The sequence below is a fragment of the Carcharhinus amblyrhynchos genome, chromosome 9 (genome assembly GCF_965287045.1).
Source record: "Carcharhinus amblyrhynchos chromosome 9, sCarAmb.v2.hapA, whole genome shotgun sequence".
NCBI classification, from domain to species: Eukaryota; Metazoa; Chordata; class Chondrichthyes; order Carcharhiniformes; family Carcharhinidae; genus Carcharhinus; species Carcharhinus amblyrhynchos.
Window position 1 is genome coordinate 44,025,969 of NC_137332.1, and position 26,180 is coordinate 44,052,148.

The 26,180-nt window shown below is 42.4% G+C and overlaps 1 protein-coding gene across 2 annotated transcripts in view; it reads right to left on the reverse strand.

The window, feature by feature from the left end:
• Window positions 1-26,180, reverse strand: part of fggy (FGGY carbohydrate kinase domain containing) — a 247,266-nt gene that overhangs the window by 184,350 nt on the left and 36,736 nt on the right. For both annotated transcript variants that reach the window (XM_080195539.1, XM_080195540.1), the window contains exons 4-5: window positions 24,582-24,733; window positions 7,385-7,473 (exon numbers count right to left, since the gene is read on the reverse strand). In XM_080195539.1, coding sequence (XP_080051665.1) covers window positions 7,385-7,473; window positions 24,582-24,733 — 241 coding nt within the window. The remainder of the gene's footprint in view (window positions 1-7,384; window positions 7,474-24,581; window positions 24,734-26,180) is intronic.

The following is a 26,180-nucleotide window of genomic DNA, read 5'->3' on the forward strand; positions in this document are numbered from 1 at the left end:
AAGCAATATGTGAACTGAAATTTTGAACTTGCTTTTATATAGCACCTTTCATGTCCTAAATGTCTTCAAACTGTTTAAAAAAGTTTTAAAAGTGCAGACACTTTAATTTTGCCTGCAAATGCAGCATCCAATTTGCACACATCAATATCCCACAATATCAATGACCAGTTAATCTGTTTTTTTTGGAGGTATTCATCAAGAAACAAGTAGCTTTGTATATGTACTACGACTATTACAGTAAAATTCCACTGTTTTTGATACAGGCAATTAGTGTTGTTTCTTTATCATTTGTTGATGCACCGAATGGGAGAGGAAAGCTACATTTTATCCAACAGACTGCAAACAGTATTATCTTAAGTAAACAAACAGAAATCATCACCAACCAGCTCCCCCTCCCCACGTCCCCAGAAGATTTTAGTAACCCACAGTTAATACACGAACAGCACACTAATAGTATTTTTTGGCCTTTACTTAAAATCAATACCTAACTACAATACAACAAGTAAATGTTTAATTCTTTTGGAGGACTCCTGCTGTTCTTGGAATCTGGAAAATACTTTCATTTAATGGCTGATGTCACTCTGATATAATTCCACATCAGAATGTCAAAACAGTTTCTCTAAAATTGCAATTCCACATGATTCAATAGATAGCCAGAGAATTTGAAGGCAGTCCCTTTGCAATGGTGGTTCGCAATACAATGTGATACAGGACCATTCTCAACAGTACTTAATGGGTGGGAAACGCGAGGATTAGACTTAGGTTTCAGGTCAATAAACTACATTATTTTATTGTTTGGACATTCATTTTTTGTTGTTTTGAATATACGTGGATTTTCCCTCATTCCAAAGGTAAGTGTAACTTCCGCATTAACCACACAATGTCAAACAAACACATGTTAATGGAGCAGTCAGCAGCGAGAATGAAGCAATTCCTGGATAGATTAGATGTCAATACTGGAACTTGTTGCAGCAGACATGCTAACTTCGTAAGTAGAAAACTAAGAGTTTTTACGAAGTTATAATCTCAAGGGGCACACACAGCATCATAACTATAAGAGTGAAACTTGAGCGCTTTCTACTGTGATCTGAAAAGTGAAATGAGATTAACGTACTGTTTATTGTTAATCACTTCATGTTCCTTTTTTTGTAATAGATTTCCTACTTCTTTCTCTTTTTGTATTAAGTGGTAGGAATATGATCAGCACCACCAGAGATTTCTGTGTCAGTGATTATAATGCTTATTTCTAGGAAATAAAAAGACCATTACATATAATACAATAATGCCTCCAGTATATATGGACATCATTTTATGTGTTCTGTATATCTCCATGCAATGGCTCCAATACCAGCCTTAGCACATCCTAGATTTTAAGAACATAAGAACATAAGAAATAGGAGCAGCAGTAGGCCATCTAGCCCTTCGAGCCTGCCCCGCCATTCAATAAGATCATGGCTGATCTGTTGTGGCTCAGTTCCACTTTCCCGCCCTCTCCCCATAACCCTTAATCCCCTCTCTTATCAAGAACCCATCAACCCGCTTCTTAAAAATATTTAGCGAGGCAGCCTCCACCACTTCAACGGGCAGAGAATTCCAGAGATTCACCACCCTTTGAGTGAAGAAGTTCCTCCTCAACTCCGTTCTAAACCGCCTCCCCTTTATCTTGAGGCTGTGCCCCCTAGTCCTACTGTCTTTTTTGAGCGGGAAGAGTCTCTCCACCTCTATCCTATCCATCCCATTCATCATCTTATACGTCTCAATGAGATCTCCCCTCATTCTTCTAAACTCTAACGAGTACAAGCCTAGTTTATTCAGCCTCTCCTCATAGCTCAATCCCCTCAACTCCGGTATCAGCCTAGTAAACCTCCTCTGCACTCCCTCCAGGGCCAAAATATCCTTGCGCAGGTGCGGCGCCCAAAACTGCACACAGTACTCCAGCTGCGGCCTCACCAATGCCCTATACAGCTGCAGCAAGACCTCCCTACTTTTATATTCAATCCCCCTCGCTATGAAGGCCAGCATCCCATTCGCCTTCCTGACCACCTGCTGCACCTGCAAGCTGGGTTTTTGCGACTCATGCACAAGGACCCCGAGGTCCCTCTGCACCGTCGCCTGCTGCAGTTTTTCGCCACGTAAGTAATAGTCCTTCCTACCATTCTTCCTACCAAAGTGGACCACCTCACACTTGCCAACATTAAATTCCATTTGCCATTTCCTGGCCCATTCGCCCAGCCTATCTAGATTCTTCTGCAGACTCTCCACACCCTCCGCACAATTTGCCTTTCCCCCAATCTTGGTGTCATCAGCAAATTTCGACACCCTGCACTCGGTTCCCTCCTCCAGATCATCTATATAAATGGTAAATAGCTGAGGCCCCAGCACCGACCCCTGGGGCACCCCACTAGTCACCAACCGCCAATCCGAATAGCACCCATTGACCCCCACTCTCTGCCTCCTATTTGACAACCAATCCTCTATCCACGCTAACACCCTACCCCCAACTCCATGTCCCCTGACCTTCTGCAATAACCTCTTGTGAGGTACCTTGTCAAACGCCTTCTGAAAATCCAGAAAGACCACATCCACCGGCTCTCCTCTATCCACTGCCCTAGACACATCCTCATAGAACTCCAGTAAATTTGTCAGACACGACTTCCCTTTAATGAAACCGTGTTGCGTCCGCCCTATCAAGCAATTCCCTTCAAGATGCCTCGCAATTTCCTCCAAGATGCCTCGCAATTTCCTCCTTAATGACGGATTCTAACATTTTACCTACCACAGACGTTAAACTAACCGGCCTATAATTCCCCGCCTTTTGCCTGGCACCCTTCTTAAACAACGGCGTAACATTAGCCGTTTTCCAATCTTCCGGCACTTCCCCGGAATCCAGCGACGTCTGGAAAATAACCACCAAGGCATCCACTATAACCTCCGCCATTTCTTTCAGAACCCTCGGATGCATTCCATCCGGTCCTGGGGACTTGTCCACAATCAGCCCCTCCAGTCTGTCGAGCACCACCTCTCTAGTAACAGTAATGTCATTAAGACCCTCCATTCCTACCACCTTTCCATCGCTAACACCCGGCAAATTATTCACGTCCTCCTCCGTGAAGACAGAAACAAAAAAGTTATTCAAGACCTTAGCCATATCCCCATCCCCTACCACTAGCTCCCCTTTCTCATCCTCTAAAGGACCAACGTTCACCCTAGCCAGCCTCTTCCTTTTTATATATTTATAAAAACTCTTGCTATCCTTTTTTATATTAAGTGCTAGCCCAGCCTCATAGCTTCTCCTACCCTCCTTTATCAACTTCTTTGTCAATCTTTGTTGACATTTAAACCTTTCCCAATCCTCTTCTCGCCCACTGCTCTTAGCTACTCTAAATTCCTCCGCTTTTAATTTAAAACTTTCCTTCACCTCCTTCGTTATCCACGGCTTATTACCTCTCTTCCTACTGTCCTTTTTAACCATCGGAATAAATTTCTGCTGAGCACCAAGAAAGATCTCCTAAAAGATCCTCCACTGCTCCTCAGCAGACCTACCTTCCAACGCACTCCCCCAGTCCACATTTGCCAATTCTTCTCTCATCCTACCATACTCCCCTCTATTCAAACAAAGGACGCGTGTCCGGGAACCCACTTTCTCCTCCTCCATCTGCACCAGAAACTCCACCATACAATGATCACTCTCTCCAAGAGGATCCTTCACCGCAAGGTCCCTAATTCTACCCGCCTCATTACATAGCACCAGATCCAAGATAGCTCGCTCCCTCGTCGGCTCCAACACACACTGTTCAAGGAAATTATCCCGGCAGCATTCCAAGAACTCCTCCTCGAGCCCACCTCGTCCAACATGGGTCGACCAATCAATATGCAGATTGAAATCTCCCATAACTACTGCCGTCCCATTCCTGCACGCCGCACTTATTTGCGTGTTAACAGCCCGCCCCACCTCCAGATCATTATTCGGGGGCCTATAGACGACACCCACCAGCGTCTTCCTCCCTTTGCTGTTCCTAATCTCCACCCACAACGATTCCACGTTCTGCTCTTTGGCTCCGATATCATCCCTTGCTACCACCTTGATACTATCCTTAATCAGCAGAGCTACGCCACCCCCTCTTTCCTCCTGCCTATCCTTCCTAAACACTTGATAGCCCTGTACATTCATCTCCCAGTCCCTGTCACCTTGCAGCCACGTCTCTGTAATGGCCACCAGATCGTATCCATTTGTGTCGATCTGCGCCACCAGCTCATCCACTTTATTCCGAATGCTTCGTGCATTCAGATAAAGCGCTTTCATCCCAGCCTTCACCTGGACATCAGTTGTTAAGGCTCTATCTTTGGATTTCCCTCCCAAACCTCTCCACATCTCTACCTCGCTTTCCTCTTTTTTAAAACTTTATTTATTAGTGTCACAAGTAGGCTTACATTAACACTGCAATGAAGTTACTGTGAAAATCCCCTAGTCGCCACATTCCAGCACCTGTTCGGGTAGACTGGGGCAGAATTTAGCATGGACGATGCACCTAACCAGCATATCTTTGGAACTGTGGGAGGAAACCGGAGCACCCTGAGGAAACACACATAGGCACGGGGAGAACATGCAGACTCTGCACAGACACTGACCCAAGCCAGAATTTGAACCCGGGTCCCTGGCTCTATGAGGCAGCAGTGCTAACCACTATGCCACCATGGTCTTTTAGCACACTCCTTCAAAACTTCTTCTGTGACTAACCCAAATATCTCCTTATGAGATTCTGTGTGAAAGTATGTTTGATAAATCACCTGTGAAACACCTTGGATGCTTAGCTATGTTAGAGTTCTGATATAAATGCAAGTTGTTACTCGAGAGAAAAAGGACTTGCATTTATATGGTTCATTCCATAATTTCAGGGTGTTCTCCAGTACTTTATTGCCAATTCTTTCAAACAATATATAGAACTTGTGTGGAAAAACTGAAACCGCAATATTCTGGTTGCGTTACGCCTGCTACAGATCGTGCTAATCTGGGAAATTCGCGTGTGGGCTCAAAGACAGGTTTTGCACCTGGTGCCAAATGGTGTGCAATCTTCCCAGCCCCTGTCTTAATGTCAATCTCATTAGCGTGTTTGGCACACAATCATCCCCCCTCCCGGAATGTTCCCATTGATAACGATTGGATGTTTGAAAGGTGGTGGACAGGACACTGTACTCTGACTGGAAGCATTTATGATGAGGAGTGCCGGAGGAATTTAAGGACGGTGCTGAGGGTTCTGGAAGGTGGCGGGGTTACAGGGAGTGGATTTATGTGGACAGATGGGACTGCTGCCAGGGTGTGTCAGATGGACACTCACCTTGCAGGTTGAACAAAATTATTCACTTTTCTGCAGCAATGAACAGGAGTCCCCAGTGTCAGGCCACTGGCACTGACTGCCACAGCCACCACATCCCAGGCCGCATTTCCTACCCTGCTTTTGGGCTGTCTACCCACTCGGGGGTACATGGTGGCCTAGCTCTCCTCCACTGCATCCAGAAGCTTTCCCAGATCAGCCTCCATGAAGTGTGGTGCTGCTCTCTGTGCTGCCATTCTCCTGGCTTGACTGGCTGTGAGTGCAGAGGGAGCGTTTAAATGCATCTCCCCCTTGTTCACAGTGTACAGCTGTGAGCAGTTTCGGCGGGTCACGCCTGGGGATTCTATAGCGGCGTGTTCATGAGGGGGCTGTTTCAGTGCACTAAGCGTGGGACCATTGTCATAAGATTCAATGGTATCACACTGGTTTCACTTAGAGTGTTTTCTACTAGATTGCCCCCTAAGTGTCGAACGACTGAGAAAATGCATATGTTTCAAGCCTAATATTTGGGTGAGTTTGAGTAGGGGACGGTTCCTAAGCTCATCGATGAAGCCGAATGCAGACTATTTGGGGCACCTTTGCGTAGGCACAGTGAACTGGGAGACTTCCTGCCACTCCCCCCTGCAAATCATCAGCAGCAATGTTACCCTCCCCTCCACCTTGGCAATATACATCACCAGCATTGGGGAACTGGGACCCTCCTGATAAGTCCCCCATCACAACAACTCAGTGGCCCACACCCTCCACAGCCCACTCTTGTAAACACCCAACATCTGTAAGCTTCCTTCCCTCTGCTGATCACGCCCCCTGCCGACCAACCCCATTGCCTGCCCTCTAAAGAGCCCTCCCACTGCAGAGCTGTCCCCATCATAGCCTCATCCCCACTCGGGTCCTACTCCCTTGGTATTGCCCCGGTACAGTTATAGTGGCTGTTGGGCAGTGCCATGACACCTGGTGGGTGATGCCAGGCTGGCACTGGCTGGCCATCATGCCTTCCAACCACTTCAATGGTCTCTGATCCCACCCCTCCCAACCATGGCTATGATGTCTGGTCCCTGTTGGTGGGGACCAGCTGTGATTCTCACCAGTGTGAGATGTGACAGCATGTTTCAGCAAGGCTGTAAGTGGTCATGCCAAATACGATAATATCATGCTTTTGACATTAATGTGCTAACCGGCTTCGAAGCCCATCCCACGGGCAAAACAGTGTCAGTCACATTGCATGTGGTGTGAAAATGGGCATGAACCCGATTTTCCAGTTTACATGTAACCTTACCACTTCGCCCCACCAATCAACTGGTGGAAAGAAGTCATAAGGTTGTACACTTAGCCATTTTTGTATCCTGTATATCTAAAAATCACTTATTCCACTTTTGTTCAAACTAACAATAGTCTTTTGTGCCAGTTACTATTTAGTTTTCTCAGAAGGTAACAACACATATGATAACAACCATTGCTTGCACTCATCTTCCCATCAATAAACCGCTTCATCGTGGGTCTGTGCACAAAGCTAACAGAAACATGTTCGCTCCTTGAGATCATTTTCTTGAAATAGAAAACTGCATGTGCCTCTCATATTTCACATTAAACCACTATTTTACTTAGAGTGCAGACATACTGAGTCACGCCAGGCAGTGGAAACAGGGAGTTAACAAATGTCAGCCAAGAGAACAGCAACTCTCTTTCATATGATGTGTCCAACTCACAACATCACCTGCAAACTCTGCCCCTACCCCTCACCCCATGAGAGAATTTATGAAGACTGTCTCATCAAACAGTCTTTGTCAAATTTAGGCACATTGTTCAGGATTAGTGTATCCTCTTAAACTTCAAGATGATCTCATCTTTTGGCTCAATATCAGAAAGTCCAAATGGAAGTTTGCCAAAACTGCATCTACAACCCCCCTCCCCCCATAATCACCCACCGCCTAGCCCACCCCCTCCCCCTATCCCCACAAGCATTTTGACATGGTTTACTTCTCCCAGTGACTCCCACTGCAGTAATGAACAGTCCTTATTGCAGCAATACCAGACTTTATGTAAATAAATACCTTGTAGTTGCACCTGTGGCTTTCCAAGACAGAAAATCACAGAGATCAAAGAAATGGGCAGCTTTTTCCCAGCAAATGCTTGGCAGTTTCTGGCAAATTCAAATAAACACAATTAAGAATTCCAAAAACAAGCAAATATCCCTTTCATGTGGTATTTACAATATATTTTGTTCCTTTGGTTGAAGTGTCACTGTAATTTAAACTTAATTGTAAATTGTCATGCTGCAAAACATTGAAAACATATATATCACAGTTTTTTAAAATTACTTCTCAGGAATCTTCCTTTAAAGCTGTGGTTATCTGCTCACACAATACTTCACAAATAAACAGCTAAAATGTGAAGCTAATACATCACAATTCATATCTTAAAAAAAGTGTTCATTTTCAAAAGATGGCATGGTTTAAAAAAGAGAATTTAATGATAATGTTAAAAGTGAACAACGTTTCTGAATGTTTATCTCAAGGTTCTCATTTTCCTGGTGTTATTCCAGACGCATAAGCAACCAAGTGTGTGAAAATCACGATGGGGACATGATCAATCCTGAGTGGAAACAACTCAACAGTAGAATTGTCTTTTGTCTTAATCATTTGTGGGAGGTGGACATCAATAGCTAGGGCAACCCTAATTGCCCACTCTCTGCTAGAGTGTCCCAGTGTCATGCATAATTCCCGGGTTAAGACAATTGCGGACCTATTTTCAACCTCTATCAATACTACCCCATCCATACACTGCAGCTGACACAGTCATAAAAGAAAATTCAATGATTAACAACCAACCTGCCTCCGACCCAGTACTTTGGAGATGAAAATGCACAACATGATACATTTTCCCACAGTTTAGCATTCAGTGACGTGACACAATGCCCCAACAACATAATGTGAAATAATATAAACAACATAAACATCTCTTCATCAGAAACTAAAATTAAAAAGAGTAACTAGGCAGAGAATAGGGCCTCTTAAGAATCAACGAGGTCATCTATGTGCAATCCACAAGAGATGGATGAGATCCTAAATGAATATTTCTCATCAGTATTTACCGTTGAGAAAAACATGGATGTTAGGGAACTTGGGGAAATAAATAGTGATGTCTTGAGGACTGTACATATTACAGAGAAAGAGGTGCTGGAAGTCTTAAAGCGCATCAAAGTAGATAATACCCCAGGACCTGATGAAGTGTATCCCAGGATGTTGTGGGAGGCTAGGGAAGAAATTGCAGGTCCCCAGCAGAGAGACTTGAATCATCAACAGCCACAGGTGAGGTGCCTGAAGATTGGACGGTGGCAAATGTTGTGTCTTTGTTTAAGGAAGGCTGCAGGGAAAAGCCTGGGAACTACAAGCCAGTAAGCATCACATCTGTAATGGATAAGTTGTTACAAGCTATTCTGAGGAACAGGATCTACAGGTATTTAGAGAGGCAAGGACTGATTAGGGACAGTCAGGTTTTGTGAGTGGAAAATCATGTCTCACGAATTTGATTGGGTTTTTGAAGGGGTAACCAAGACAGTTGATGTTGTCTATATGGACTTAGCAAGGCCATTGACAAGGTCACATGGTAGGTTGCTGCATCAGGTTAAACTTCGTGGGATCCAGGGTGAGGTAGCCAATTGGATACAAAATTGGCTTCATGACAGAAGATAGAGAGTGGTTGTCGAGGACTGTTTTTCAAACTGAAGGCCTGTGACCAGCGGTGTGCCTCAGGGATCAGTGCTGGGTCCGCTGTTGTTTATCATTTAAGTTAATTATTTGGATGAAAATTTAGGAGGCATGGTTAGTAAGTTTGCAGATGACGCCAAGATTGATGGCATAGTGGACAGTGAAAAAGGTTATCTAGGATTGCAACAGGATCTTGATCAATTGGGTCAGTGGGCTGATGAATTACAGATGGAGTTTAATTTAGATAAATGCGAAGTGATGCATTTTGGTAGATCAAACCAAGCCAGGACTTACTCAGTTAATGGTAGGGCACTGGGGAGAATTATAGAACAAAGAGATATAGGGGTACAGGTCAATGCTCCTTGAAAGTGGAATCACAGGTGGACAGAATGGTAAAGAAGGCATTCGGCATGCTTGGTTTCATTGGTCAGAATACTGAATACAGGAGTTGGGATATCTTGTTGAAGTTGTACAATACATTAGTAGAGCCATACTTGGAGTTCTGTGTATAGTTCTGGTCAGCCTATTACAGAAAGGATATTATTAAACTAGAAAGAATGCAGAAAAAATTCACTAGGATGCCACCAGGACTTGATGGTTTGAGTTATAAGGAGAGGCTGGATAGACTGGGACTTTTTTCGCTGGAACATAGGAGGCTTAGGGGTGATCTTATACTGAGGGCATAGATCAGCGAGATAGTCAACATCTTTTCCCAAAGATAGGGGAATCTAAAACTAGAGGGTATAGGTTTAAGATGAGAGGGGAGAAATACAAAAAGGTCCAGATAATTTTTCACACAGAGGGTGGTGAGTGTTTGGAACAAGCTACCAGAGATAGTAGTAGAAGTGGGTACAATTTTGTCTTTTAAAAAGCATTTAAACAGTTACTTGGGTAAGATGTGTATGGAGGGATAATGGGCCAAACATGGGCAATTGGGACTGCCTTAATTGTTAAAAAAAAGTGTGGCATGGACAAGTTGGACCAAAGGATCTGTTTCCATGCTGCAAACCTCTATGATTCTATGAATCCAATGATGAGAATGGTTTCTGAGTTCCATTTTTAATATTTCAATGTCCAAAAGTGTAACATTCCAGTTATCACTTCACAATCAGCAAGTGAGAGCTTCAACTTTTTTTACCTGCAATGCAATGGTGGTGTCATTGTTTTGCACATCTAAGAGGAAATGATAGAATCTTACACTGCAGAAGAAGGTCATTCAGCCCATCATGTCTGCACCAACCATAATCCCACCCAGGTCCTGTCCCTATAAAGCCAAGGATTTATCATAGCTGAGTTGATTTATTGTCATTTATATTAGTATTCAGTGAAAAGTATTGTTTTTTGCGAGATATACAGATAAAGCATACTATACATAGAGAAGGAAAGGAGAGAGTGCAGAATGTAGTGTTACAGCCAGAGCTAAAGTGTAGAGAAAGATCAACTTAATATATAGTAGATTTATTCAAAAGTCTGGTGGCAGCATGGAAGAAGCTGATTTTAAGTTGGTTGGCACATGACCCCAGGCTTTTGTATCTTTTTCCCGATGGAGGAAGATGGAACAGCGTGTCCAGGATGTCCAGGGGATTCTTGATAATGCTGGCTGCTTTTCCAGGGCAATGGGAAGTATGGACCAAATCGATGGATGGGAGGCTAGTTTGCATGATGGTCTGGATTCATTCCCAACCCTTTGTAGATTCTTGCGGTCTTAGACAGAGCAGGAGACATACCAAGCTGTGATTCAACCAGAAAGCACGCTTTCTATGGTGCAACTGTAAAGGTTGGTAAGAGTTGTAATGGACAAACCATATTTCCTGAGCCTCCTGAGGAAGTAGAAGCTTTGGTGGCTTTCTTAACTATAGCATTGGCTTGGAGGGACCAGGACAGGTTGTTGGTGACATGTACACCTCAAAACGTTAAGTTCTTGACCATTTCCACTTTATCCGTTTATGTAGGCAGATGCATGTCCTCCTCTATGCTTCCTGAAGTCAATGACAATCTCCTTCATTTTGTTGACATTGAGGGAGAAATTATTGTCGTCGCATCAGTTCACCAGATTAGCAAGTCCCCCTGACACAAAGGGGCAATTTAACATGGCCAGTCAACCTAACCTTCACATCTTTTGGACTATGGGAGGAAACCAGAGTACCCATTAAAAACACACACATAGACACGAGGAGAATGTGCAAACTCCACACAAGCAGTCACCCAAGACCAGAATTGAACTTGGTCCTTGATGCTATATGGCAGCAACTAGCCACTAGACACCATGCTGCCCTGAAAAAAAATGGTTGAAAGTGAAAAAAAGATTTCACCAAGAAGAAACTTGAAATCTAATTACTTAAAAACAAAATGTAATTTTAATAAATGCATTGACAGAAGTATTATTTAAAGAGATTACTGGCTGCTTTCAGGTTAGTTTCTGATTAATATCTAGTTGCTGTTGCAGTAATCATGTAAGTATTCTATGGTTTCCAGATTTGCTGAAGTGCACAGGGAATGATATAGCACATGCTGACTTCAATAATTCTGTACAGTCCATTTACTTCCAGTCATGATTAAAATACTTCATATCAACCCTGGCCTATGATGTGACAGGCAGAAATGAGTGGAGAGTACACAGAGCAGAATAAACTACGAAGTGGAGGGAGAATGTTGAAGGGTTGAAAGGGAAAAGGAGAAGGCCATATCTGTCCTGACCGTTCAGGGAGTAGAGTGCCTATTTGAACATCAGCAAGTGTGTCAGACATCTCCAGTTCAACAAGGAGGTCATAACTGAAATCCATCAGATGCTACAGCCATATCTGCAGTCACAAAGCAGGATGAGGACACCATTGCCAGTGAATACGCATCTGACTTCTTCCAGGAGATATTTTCATACATTTCTAGTTTATCTTTGATTGCTGCATAAGGAAGGTCACTAAGGCCCTGAGATCCAACAGAGATGAATTTCATTCTCTTTTGTCGGAGAGGGACAAATTTACAGCTTTGAAAGGGATCAGAGGGGCTTCACAAATATTGCTTTGCATGTCACCCCTGAGGCATACTGCAACAAAAGAGGTTCCATCTCTCAACGTCAATTTGGTGTGTGACTACATGTAGTGTTCCATGAGGTTAGATTTCATTACCCTTACAGCAGCTACGATGCCTTCATTCTGCAACCGTCTGCTGTACCATCTGTATTTGAACCACCATGCTAAACCAGGGGGTGGTTAATAGGAGACAAGGGATTTCTTTTGATGACAGGATTTCTGGTTTCGGTGCACAATCCACACACACATGGGCAACATTCAAATGACAAAGACCCATAAGCTGCCATATGAAATGTGATAGAGCAGATCAGTTGGGTGATTAAACAATACTTCCCACTTCCTGGATCATTCTGGAGAAGCATTATTTCCACTCGATGTTTTGTTCATAATCTCTTTCTGATTCCTTCACCTTGACTTTAAGAAGGCTGCCTTCACGAAATGCAGGATAGCTTTAAGTGGTGTTTGCTTGCATTAACGTGGGTCCCCTGCTGAGGCATGCATTGGGTTACACGCCAATATCATTGTAATTGGTAGGGAGTATGAAGTTTACATGCTACCTACTTTGAATAGGTGTAAATTAATCACACGTTGCCATCACCACGCCCATTTGATTTTTTGGGTGGGAAGTGGCAGTCACACTTTTAGCTTCATCCTTTTGATGTTAGGAGAAAAATGAAAAGCCCGTGTTCTAATTTACATTACTGTATCTTCCAGCTCATCTTTCCTGCTGAAAAATCACATTAATTCATTTGGCGGTCACATTAGGGTTGGGCAGACAAGTTTCCGTTAATGTCCAATGCACCTACCACAGGCTAAAATGAATAAAAACAAAGGATATGATGCCAATGATACAGTGACATTTCAGGGGAATGGCTGGCTAGAACTAGCTGAAGGTGAATGTCAAGTTGTTAAAACCTATACGAGGTTCCTTTAGCTGAATGTGTCACGTTAGCAAAGATGATTACTGCATAAACTGGCAGGATTATTACAGTAAAGGTTAGAGATTAAAATCATTTTAAAAACAGTCCTAAAGATGCAAAAACATAGATAATAATTGCAAACTTGAGTGGCCATCAAATGTGACCATTAAAGTCTTAAGTGATTTAAATCATTTTGCTGACAAATGCTACAATGCCTTTATCGTGCGTCCATGGAAATTAAGTTATAGCAAAACACTGCATGCTTTTCCTTTTTAAGCTGGTGCTTTCAATAGTTACAGGCTTACCTGTTGATAGATTGCTTTCTAAAGAGTGGCACAGTAATGGAATGATCCATCTTGGGAGGGCCAGGATTTGGCAGGAGCAGTTATAAACTGCAGAACCACACTCTCAATCAGTTGATTATATGGAACAATATTAACAAAAACTGTAGAAAGTTGCACAATCCAGAATTTATTTTTCATCCTTCTTTGGGATGTGGGCATCTCAGGCAATTATTGCCCATCCATTGAGAAGGGGATGTGCTAAAGGTATTCCTACAATGTTGTTAGGTTGGGATTTTCAGGCTTTTGATCCAGTAATAATGGAGAACAGCAATATATGGAGAACAGCAATATATATCCAACTGAGAATGATACATGACTCGGAGCTGAATTTAAAAGTGGTGGCATATCCACGCACCTGCTGCCTAAATGCTTCTTGGTGGTGGAAGTAAAGTTTAATTATTAGTCACAAGTAAGGCTCACATCAACAATGCAATGAAGTTACTGTGAAATTTGTGAAATTTCCCTAATCGCCACATTCCAGCGCTTGTTTGGGCCAATGCACCTAACCAGCACATCTTTCAGATTCTGAGGAAACTGGAGCACCTGGAAGAAACCCAAGCAGACACAGGGAGAACGTGCAAACTCCACATAGACAGTCACCCAAGCTGGGAATCGAACCCAGGTCCCTGATGCTGTGAGGCAGCAGTGCTAACATGAACAGACTGGGAATAGAGGGATACGAACAAATGGTCTAGTTGGGCTCATGAGCAGTGAAGTCTTGGAGGGCTGAAGGGCCTGTACTGTGCTGTATTGTTCTTTGTTCTAACCACTGTGCCACCATGCTGCCCAAGATTGCAAGTTGGGGGAATACTATGGAAAAAGCTTCACTGTACTCATGGTACACCAGCAAAAGAAGGAATGAATCCAATAGCCTGCTCTTCCTGGATGGTATTTGGCTGCTTGAGCATTGTTTCAGCTGCATCTATCCAAATAAGTGAAGGATATTCCTTTACAGTCCTGAACTGCACAATGTGGCTGATGGAGAAGATCAGTGGGAGTGGGGAGGCAGTGATGATCAGGGAGTGAGCTACTTGCTGCAGATAAACCAGCTTCTGACCTGCTATAGCAGCTATGACATTTATGTAGCTAATTTGATTGAATCGTTGAGTTTCTGTTCAATGGTGTCCTCCCCCCAACCCCCCATGAAACTTAGTGATAGTAATGCCACTGAGTGACAAGGGGAGGTGATTAGATTCGTTCATGATCGTGATAGAATTTGCCTGGCACTTGTTGATGCAAAGGTTGCTTGTCACTTATAAATGCAAGCCTGGATTCAATGAAAACAAACCATATATGCAAATCCTGTTCTCTTTCTGAATCCCATATCTTATTAAATCCTTTCTTTTGAGTAGTCATCAAATTCCTTTTTGAAAGTAATTATAGGTTCTGCTTCAATAACAGCTTGAGACTGAGAATTCCACATCTTAACTACCCCCTTAAAAATATATTTCATTCTTCACTCTTCTTGCACTAATCTTAAAATTTGTGACCACACACTACCATTAAATCAGCCAATGGAAATGTTGATATATATTTTGTAAAATCATAATTCTCAAGACTCTATCACTTGGCCCCTTGTGCCCAATGAAATAATGCACCAATTTCTCACCTTTTTTCATAACTTAAACCATTCATCTCTGGTCGCATCCTAATAAACTTTGGTGGCATTCAAGTGAATCTATGCTGCAACTTAGTCATTTCTATAATTGTGGTCACCCCAAAATTGTAAACAATACTCTTAACAGTAACCAAAATACTATTCAATGCACACTTAAAATTTTTCTCCAAACTTTTGTTACGTCTGCCTCCAGGCATAATATCAAGGGTTCATTCTTTTTGCAGGCTTGTAAGTTAACTGTACTACTACCTTTAATTTTGTTTCTAAATTTTATTGCTACATCAAAACAAATTTCCATTTTCCTTTCCTTTCTCACATTTGTTCTCCCTTCATGGTAAGAATGGCTTTAAAAGAACAAATGTTCAGCTTAAAAAATCTCAGTTATTTGCCTCTCCCAATGTGTGTACTTGAATGGTATCACTGATTTTAAACTCAGAATAGCCATTATGTAGATACAGTAGGAAGCCCTGGGGCATAGTAGCCCAGGAAAAGCTGTGGGCATCAAGGAAATAGAGGCTGGCAGCTTATTTTCCTTTTATTTGTAACCCTTCAGTCACATCAGCAAAGGCTCAGCAAACTTCACAACTTCAAAAAGCATTCTCATAGCTGCTAATGCCCACTATCTCAATACCAATCTAAACTTTATTTTATTTCTAGAACTTCCTTAGCCCTTGCATCCTGTTGAAGAAGACAGTTAAGAGGAACACAGTCCTCCTGAGGGTGCACCATCATGTGATCTGTTCCCATCAAGCAGCAACACAGGCTTTGGCCCTCTATGCAGTGGTGAAATACGCAGCACAAGTAAGACAAGAAAAGCCCATCATCAGGACAACACAATGTTGAGGACTTCAGGGACCCAGCCAATGAAAAGAAAGCTGCCTGCCTTTCACAAGCAGTTACGTCAAGTATTGAAAAGTCTTCCAAGGAATTGTAGTATTATTTCTGAAGGAATAGGAGTCCAATTCAAACATGGGTGGTGTCATCTCAAATGTGTGGTCATGAAATCAGCTGGAACAACTGCCCTGACAGTAGCCAGGGTGTAACCGTCTACAGTAAGGCATACACAGGCTCAAATATCTAAAAGTTGTCAGCCATAAGCATTTCAAGAGCCCTAACATAAGCAACAAAAATCTTCTGCCAGCTTTGCTGAAGTCACTCAGGGAAACATTTCTTAGCGTGGTCAAATTAGGAAATTTTTCTGTATGAAAGGTAGCATGGGCTGATTCTAATTGAGAAATGAATTGAAGGAAAGTCTTGTGTTAGGAATTCATCATTTTGATTGCATTTGGCAATGTGGTCTGCAGTGTGGTTTTATAGCAGCTTCTTAGTCTACATGTGTCATTGAAGTAGAAGTTCACTAAATGGTTTAAATGTTCTCTAATGTAGGATTCGGGAGGGGTAAGGATGTAACAAAAAGTATCAATGCACCAATCTCGCACCTTTTTCATAACTTAAACCATTCATCTCTGGTCGCATCCTAATAAACTTTGGTGGCATTCAAGTGAATCTATGCTGCAACTTAGCCATTTCTATAATTGTGGTCACCCCAAAATTGTAAACAATACTCTTAACAGTAACCAAAATACTATCCAATGCACACTTAAAATTTTTCTCCAAATTTTTGTTACATCTGCCTCCAGACATATGTATTTTTATAAGTTTTCCGAACAGGTGAATCAAAAGGTCATCCCAACTGCTCTGCAATTAACCCATTTCTTTCATCTCTTGCTGCATGGTATTAAGGTGGCCATTATCTTCTATTGCTGCCTCACCTTCACCCTGGATTTCATCATCTGAAGAGAATTGCTTCTGCTCATGTGCCTTCTCCAAATGCAAATCTCTCTTAATGACAATATGAATTGTCATAAAGAGAAATAAATTGAGTAGGGATAGTCAACACGGCTTTGTGAAGGGTAGGTCGTGCCTCACAAACCTTATCGAGTTTTTTGAAAAGGTGACCAAAGAGGTGGATAAGGGTAAGGCAGTTGGCGTGGTGTATATGGACTTTAGCAAAGCATTTGATAAGGTTCCCCGTGGTAGGCTACTGCAGAAAATGCAGATGCATGGGATTGAGGCTGATTTAGCAGTTTGGGTCAGGAATTGGCTAGTTGATAGAAGACAGAGGGGTGGTGGTTGATGGGAAAAATTCAACCTGGAGTTCAGTTACAAGTGGTGTACCTCAAGGATCTGTTTTGGGGCCACTGCTGTTTGTCATTTTTATAAATGACCTAGATGAGGGTGTAGAAGGATGGGTCAGTAAATTTGCTGACGACGCCAAAGTCGGAGGAGTTGTAGACAGTGAGGATGGATGTTACAGTTTGCAGAGGGACATAGATAAGCTGCAGGGCTGGGCTGAGAGATGACAAATGGAGTTTAATGCGGAAAAGTGTGAGGCAATTCACTTTGGTAAGACTAACAGGAGTACAGAATGAAGGGCTAATGGAAGAACTCTTGGTAGTGTCGACGAGCAGAGAGATCTCGGGGTACATGTGCATAGCTCCCTGAAAGTTGGCACCCAGATTGATAAGGTTGTTAAGAAGGCACACAGTGTGTTAGCTTTTATTGGTAAAGGGATTGAATTTCGGAGCCGTGAGGTCATGTTGCAACTGTACAAAACTCTGGTGCGGCCACACTTGGAGTACTGCGTACAGTTCTGGTCGCTGCATTATAAGAAGGATGTAGAGGCATCGGAAAGCATGCTGAGGAGGTTTACCAGTATGTTGCCAGATATGGTGGGAAGGTCTTATGAGGAAAGGCTGACGGACGAGGTTATTTTCGTTAGAGAGAAGGTTAAGAGGTGACCTAATTGAGGCATACAAGATGATCAGAGGGTTAGATAGGATGGATAGTGAGAGCCTTTTTCCTCGGATGGTGATGGCTAACATCAGGGGACATAGCTTTAAATTAAGGGGTGGTAATTATAGGACAGATATCAGAGGTAGGTTCTTTACTCAGAGGGTAGTAAGGGTGTGGAATGCCCTGCCTGCAGCAGTTGTGGACTCGCCAACTTTAAGGGCGTTCAAATGGTCAGTGGATAGACATATGGATAACATTGGAATAGTTTAGGTTAGAGGGTCATTAGATTGGTTCCACTGGTCGGCGCAACATCGAGGGCCAAAGGGCCTGTACTGCGCAATAATGTTCTATGTTCTATGAATCCGCAGGAAATACTGCAAAGAGCTTCCACCGAAACAGATGTGGCAGGGTCTTGTAGGAATGTGCATAAGGCATCCCTTGTCCCTTAGCAGACATTTTGTCACATTCCTAAAAGGTTTGAATCTCAGGGGAATAAATGAATTTTCAGGATAAAACCTTCCTGGGCACCTTGCATAAATTGAGATGATCTGCTTCTCTGGTTGGAGACTAATGGATATTAATGAAATGAGTGGTTCTCCTACTCAGAAATGTTGCTGGCTGGTGTTCTGGTGCTCAAATCACAACCTTGTTTCATCAGTTATGCCCTGGAAATGAGAGAAATAAACATTGCTGCAGATCCCTAACTTGTCGACTGTTGAATATTGAGGTCAACGTGCTAAGTGATGTCCTGGTTGGCTCTGGTAAACAGGTGTTCTGGAAGATGTGGGTGATGTTCTCTGCATCGGATTTTAGCCACTTTCTCCAACTAAACTTATAATGAAAAGGTCTGAGAATCTGGTTGCAGCAACAGGAATACAAAAGTTGGATTCTATCTGATCTTACAATGACGCATAATAAACATGAAAATCCCGTGCAATCATACAACTTCCACCAAGTCGATTCTATGAAACCAGCTAACTGAATGGAACTTGGGCATCTTGAGATTGTGTCCCAGGTCCAAGCTGCTTGTACTTTGTACTTCTGCCCAAATGCTTGTATCACAGAATATGTACCCATAGCACCAAGTACATTGTTTGAAAAATGGTGGAAGCTGGCTTTGCAGGTCTGTCAGACACTCAGACTGTACTTCAAGGTTGTTCTGTTTCCTCCATTCTCCCTCTGTATTCATGGTAATCTCACTTAACTATTTTTCGTTGTGTATCTTCCTAAAGTCATACAATTCTCTAAGAGTCTATTATTTATAGGAATATAGTTAAATTCTACACTAATGCTCTTATCTCGCTTAGAGTGATGATTTTGCAAAGAAATTTATCTATTTTTTCATGGAATGTGAGCATCACTGGGAAGGCCAATATTTGCTGCCCATCCCTCATTGCCCTTGAACTGACTGGCTTCCTAGGACATTTCAGAGGGCAGTTAAGAGTCAACCACTGGCTCTGGAGTCATATGTGGGCCAGGCCAAGTAAGGATGGCAGATTTACTTCCCTAAAGGATATTAGTGAACTAGATGGATTTTCATAACAATTGATAATAGCTTCAAAGAACACAGAACAAAGAACAATGAAAATTACAGCACAGGAACAGGCCCTTCGGCCCACCAAGCCTGCACCGACCATGCTGCCTGACTTAACTAAAACCCCCTATGCTCGTGGGGAACATATCCCTTTATTCCCATCTCATTCACGTACTTGTCAAGGCGCCCCTTAAAAATCACTATCGTATTTGCTTCCACTACCTCCCCCGGCAACGAGTTCCAAGCACCCACCATCTCTGTATCTCTGTTTAAAAAGTCTGCCTCATACATCTCTTTTAAAACTTGCGCCTCGCACCTTAAACCTATGCCCCCCAGTAATTGACTCTTCCACCCTGGGAAAAAACATCTGACTATCCACTCTGTCCATGCCTCTCATAATCTTGTAGACGTCTATCAGGCTGCCCCTCAACCTTGTCACTCCAGTGAAAACAAACAAAGTTTCTCCAGTCTCTCCTCATAACTAATGCCCTCCATACCAGGCAACATCCTGGTAAATCTTTTCTGTAGTCTCTCCAAAGCCTCCACATCCTTTTGTAGTGTACCAACGAGCATTGAACACTATATTCTATAAAGCGTCAACGTGATTTGCCAATTTTTAATGCTCATGGTCATCATTACTAAGACTAGCTTTCAATTCCAGATATTTTATTAACTGAATTTAAATTCCACCTGCTGGTGTGATTTGAACTTGTGTTCTCTGCACCACTAATAAGTGACATGACCGCATCACCATCTCTCCCTGTTGTAAGAAAATATGCACTGAATATGTTGCACGTTTCTTACTGAGCACATGATGCTTTCTACCAACATCCGGTTATCCCACCAAGGTAATTTTTTTAAATTACCTCTAAAACTGTATCAGACAGTTTTAGCAAAGAAGCAAAGAAGTTATGGACTTTGGTTCATAATCATTATGAAAGTATGTTCCCCTGGTGCTGTCGGGCAGGGTTGGTTAAAGGAAGGAATAATGAAGCCAACAGGAGTATCTCCATTACAAAGACAAATTACTGCGGATGCTGGAATCTGAAACACAAACAGAAGATGCTGGAAAATTTCAGCTGCCATTCTGAGTCACAATGCCCCTACATTATTGTCTTTGTCTGCTCCAACAAAGGGTCATCCTGACTCGAAACATTGGCTCTAATCTTTCTCCTCCTCCTCAGGGCTGACACCAGCACAGATTGGAAAACAAACCTGGAACATTCCTGGCCTGCATGACTCAGTACCATACTGGGAAATACATTTACCCGCGCACAACTGGCATTGGCCATTTCTCCCGTGCTTTAATTCCTTAGCTATGTCAACCTTCCACTGCCTCAACTTCATTACTGTAGCTTTTTCTTTACAGTTATAAGGTTAGAAGGCTCCAGCTGCTCAAAGCAGACGGAAAACAATTCACATTTGGCATTCATTAGCACAGCAGCTGGCATTATTAGGACCAGATGAAGAAACCAAAACTTATTCTGGATAAGACAGAAAGAAGAAAAAAAACAAATTCTGACTTGCAGCTGACAAACATTTACAAGCAATATGTCAACTTGAAAGGCATGATATATTTTTCTAGTATGGTACCAATTAACTCCAAAGTTTAAACATAAACATGTTATTATAGTTTTTAATTATTATATTTTGTTAATTCCCATAAACAGTATTTTTCCAGTCAAGCAAGATATTTAACAAAATTAATAGTTTTCATTACATTTGTGAATACAATTTGAACAAGGTGTTTCTGTAGGCTATATTTATCTGAATAAATTGTGGGAACTAAAGTAAAATATGACATGTCTCACATGAAGCTTGCAAGTGAAAATGAATTTCAAAAGGAGTAACAGTTACTTCCTGGGTCTGCTTTTGCAAAATGACTTGTAATACCTTGTCGAGTAATATTATTAGAAGCAATAGACCTAGTTAGTTGTGTGGTGGAACACACAGTCGATAAAGCATTGCATTATTGAACTTCGCAAGAATGTACGAATCAGAGAAACAAATAGCAAAACTTGTTTCCACTTGAGTAATGTTTCTGAATATACTACTCTCACTATATATCTTGCTGGCAGGTACCTCCAGTGTTGTAGTGTTTATACAGAAATTAAAATAAATGTAATGACATGTCTTTTTAAATGATTCAACCAGTTATCAATAATTAATTAACATGCTTCACTGATCTGACTAATTTTGAGCATTTCTTACTTTAAACAGAAATCGGAGATTTAATTGGAGGGAATGTTAAGGGCACAATCGAGAACCCAACAATGTGAGGAAGCTGAACTAACATGCATAGGCAAGGCTCTTCTATCACCTTTTTATCCCTCTTCTTCTCCCTTCCTTTCCTATTCTTTCCCATTTCACTTTTCTGGAGCATTGATTGTAGCAGTATTTATGCCAATGTGATGGCAGAAAATTATTACATTCAGTCACTCCTCTAGGCCAAGATCCTTGATCATAGCATCAACTTTGACAACTTAAACAAAAAGAACAATCTTGGTTATATATTAACTGAAAGCACAGTTAAAGTATTGCAGCAGCAAAAATTACTCAAAGAACTCAATGCTGCATGCAGCACGATGGCACTGTGGTTAGCAATGCTACTTCACAGAGTCAAAGACCCTGGTTTGATTCTGGCCTGGGTGACTGTGTGGAGTTTGCATGTTCTCTCCATATCAGCATGGGTTTTCTTCACAGTCCAAAGGTTGAGTGGATTGGCCATGTTAAATTGCCCCTTAAGTGTCCAGGGATGTTGATTAGCCGTGGTAAATGCATGGGGTTATGGGGATGGAGTGGGAGTTGGGCCTGGGTAGGACATTTTTTCAGAGAGTCGGTGCATGCTCAGTGGCCAAGTGGCCTCCTTCTGCACTGTAAGGATCCTACGATGGAGGTTAGTTAAGAATATTGAATAAACTGAATATCTTTATGACAGTCTGCCTGACAATGCATGAAACATCAACTGTCCAAATCCTTTAGGAAGCGTTACTAAGATTACTGAGCCAATGGAACAACCAGCCACAACAATGGAGGAAAGAGTGTCTCTTTGAAACCCTCTCCTCAACTACAGAAAATGTAATAATTTGAATCCGAGCTGAGTTCATGAAAATCATTTTAGTCACTAGAGCTCTTAAACTGCCCTGTTTGAAATCCCTTCTTGCAGGATTTGTGGAGGCAATGTTGCTGACATCACTTTAGGGATTTGAGGTGTCTGCTGTATATTGTCTATGTTTCTGACACCTACAGGACAGCAGTGACCACAGCCGCACTGTAGACCATAAGTTTAGTGCTGGGTTTCAGGTCTCGGTCTTTGAATACTCTGTACCTCAGGTGTCTGCAGATTGCACTGGCACCGAGGTTGGATTTCACTGTCAATGTCTGCCCTTACCAAGGGGAGACTCTCGAGGTATGGGAAATAATATTGTGAAGGGACTCACCCTGGTTCTTGATGATCAGTTTTGTGTGGCAGGAGTGGGCTGGTAGAGAACCTTTGTTTTGCGGATGTTTAGTCTGAGGCCAATTCTCTCTATGCCTTGGTGAATGCATCGATGTTGGTTTGTAGCTCAGCCTCTAAGTGTGCACACACACAGGTGTTGTCTGCGTACTGCAACTCAATGACATAAGTTGGATGGTTTGGTTCTGATCTGGAGATGTTGGAGCTTAAACAGTTTCTCACTTATCCAGTAAGTTAGCTCCTCTCCAGCAATGAATTTCTGGGTGATGGGGAGGAGTGTTGCTGAAAGGATGATAGAGAAGAGTGTTGGTGCCATGACGCAGCCCTGTTTAACCGCAGATTTCACTTGTGTTGGGTCTGTGGTGGTTCTCTTGGTGAGGTTTACTGCTTACTTGTCATCATGGAGCAGGTGAAGAATGGTGACAAATTTCAATGGGAGGCCAAATTTGAGGAGGATGTTCCATAATTCCTCACAGTTGACAAGCATCAAAGGCCTTTTGAGAAATTTGATGCTGTTCCCTGCACTTTTCCTGAATTTGTTGTGCACTGAGGATCATGTCCATTGTGCCTCTTGATGGGTGGTAGCCACTTGGAGACTCAGGGAAGAGTTCTTCAACTATTGCGACAAGGCAGTTGAGGAGGATTTTCACGATACGCTTTCCCATGGCAGAGAGTAGGGAATACACTAATGCAACATCATTAAATGTATTATGTTGCAACTATATTTTCTGGTTGTCACATTTTAAACCATGGTTATCCTCTTTGCCTTCTTTGTGTGTGCCCAGTCTAGTGGGAGAGTGGTATGGCAGATCAGTGGTTACAGTTGCTGCCTTACAACTCCAAGGACCCAGGTTGTCTGTGTGAAGTTTGCGCAATCTCCTGGTGTTGGCATTATTTTTAATGAATCCTCTGGTTTCCTCACATAGTCCCAAGATCCATGTGAGTGCGTTCTGGAAGATCCTGCAGCCAAACAGCTGCCAAATCTCATGCTTTGGACCCCACCAGTAAGGCCGGGAGAGGGGTTCTGATGCTTGAGCAACTCGAAAGCCCCATATCCCGTCCAGGCATGTGCCATGGAGAGATCATACCAGTGGCCCATCAGCAAACACCCATTGTCTCTCAAGACAGGGAGGCCAAGGAGGAGAAGGAAGTGTGTCAGATATATTGGATGCTGTGAGAACCTGAAATATCACTCACTCCTATCCTTGCAAATATCACAATGGACAGTCTGCAGATTCTGGCTTGAATTGCCTCATCCTCCCAGATGAAGAAAGCCAATTACCCAATCTTCCAAGCGGGACAAAATCTCAGAGATAAAATCCCAGGCCAGACAGACCAACCTGTCCTTTAAGCTGGAGTATTCTCCATGGAGGTTGGATGGTACCAGCTAGGGAAAAAAGTCAACTTCATGGCAGTGAACTGTCATTTGGAAAATGAACTTTATGAAAAGGAAAGGAATCTCTCCATAATGATTTGTGAATGATATGCTGAATAGGAACCGTGTTCACAACTTTATTTTTAAACATAGCGCTCAGTTTCATCTTACATCGAAAACATAAAACTGTACAAATGTTTAAATTGTAATTTGTCAAATTAAATGAGATGGAGGTTACGAACATATGAAGGATAATTAAATTGTTTTCTGGAGGGGAGTGCTGGACTTGAATAACTATCTCAGTTCCATACTCTCCTGGGCTCTCCTTTCTCTTTAATAACTTTTGTAAAGAAAAAAAAGTTTTAAAAATACATTTGGAAGATTGTTTTTCTTAGAATTGCTTTTCAATACATCTAATTTGTAGAGCATTCATAGTAAAGATAAAAGGTTTGACAGTAAAATACTTACTTCTTTTAACCACAGAAGTTTGGGTGGCTGCATTTCTGGGGACATCATTCCACCCACATACTTCAGCACATGGTGTTTCGTTTGATTTATTCGGTCGACTTGATCAACTGCTCTGTGATCCATCCACATGATAATATTCCTGTTGTTTATCCCTGAATCATGTAAAGCAGAAAATCATCAAACCATGCATCTTTTAATTACACAATTCCCACAACATGTCGAGAAACAGAAACTGAACACTCTGAATATCATGGAATTCCAAAGTGCAGAAGGAGGCCATTCGGCCCATCTGGCCTGCACCAACAGCAATCCCATCTAAGCAACAACCCCATAACCCCACATAAGCCTATCCCTGTAACCCCACTTATTTAACCTGCTAATCAGTCTAACCTACACATCCCAGGACACTAAGGGGCAATTTAACATGGCCAATGCACCTAACCTGCACATTTTTGGACCCCAGGAGGAAACCGGACCATGCAGAGGAAATCCACTCAGACACAAGGAGAATGTGCAAACTCCACACAGACAGTGACCCAAGCTGGAATTGAACCCAGATCCTGGAGCTGTGAGTGAGCAGTGCTAACCACTTTGCCACCATGCTGCCCGAAATATCACAATACCAATATACAAAACATTGTTGATTAGTAATCATTTTTTGACAATGAAGCTAATTTTCCAATAATTCATTCCTTGCCTTAGAAAAGAAAATCTAACACCATCCTTGGAACAACTTAGGTGAACACAATTAAATCTATATCTAGCAAATCAAAGCCGGGAAATCCTGCACTTTGATCTTTTTGTGTTTTGTTGGGCAAAATTTGCTTTAGTAGACATTTAACAAGATAAATCTATTTATAACAAAAACGGAAAATGCTGGAAAATCTCAGCAGGTCTGACGAAGGGTCATCCAGACTCGAAACAGTGGCTCTATTCTCTCTCCACAGATTCTGTCAGACCTGCTGAGATTTTCCAGCATTTTCTGTTTTAGAGAATCTGCTGAACTGGCATGATGACAATAATCTCTCCCTCAATGTCAACAAAATGATGGAGATTGTCATCAACTTCAGGAAGCATAGTGGAGAACATGCCCTTGTCAACATCAACAGGGAAGAAGTAGAAAGGGTCAAGAGCTTCATGTTTTTAGGTGTCTAGATCACCAACAATCTGTTCTGATCCCCCCATGCCGACACTATAGTTAAGAAGGCCCACCATTGCCTCTACTTTCTCAGAAGACTAAAGAAATCCAGCATGTCAGCTACAATTCTCACCAACTTCTACAGTTCCACCATAGAAAGCATTCTTTCTGCTTGTACCACAGCTTGGTATGGCTCCTGCTCCACCCAAGACTGTAAGAAAGGTTGTGAATGTAGCCCAATCCACCACATTAACCATCCATTGACTCCGTCTATACTTCCCACTGCTTCAGCAAAGCAACCAGCATAATTAAGGACCCCATGCACCCCAGTTATTCTCCTTTCCACCACTTTCTATCAAGGAAAAGATATAAAAGTCTGAGGTCACATACCAACCGACTCAAGAACAGCTTCTTCCCTGCTGCCATCAGACTTCTGAATGGACCTTGCATTAAGCTAATCT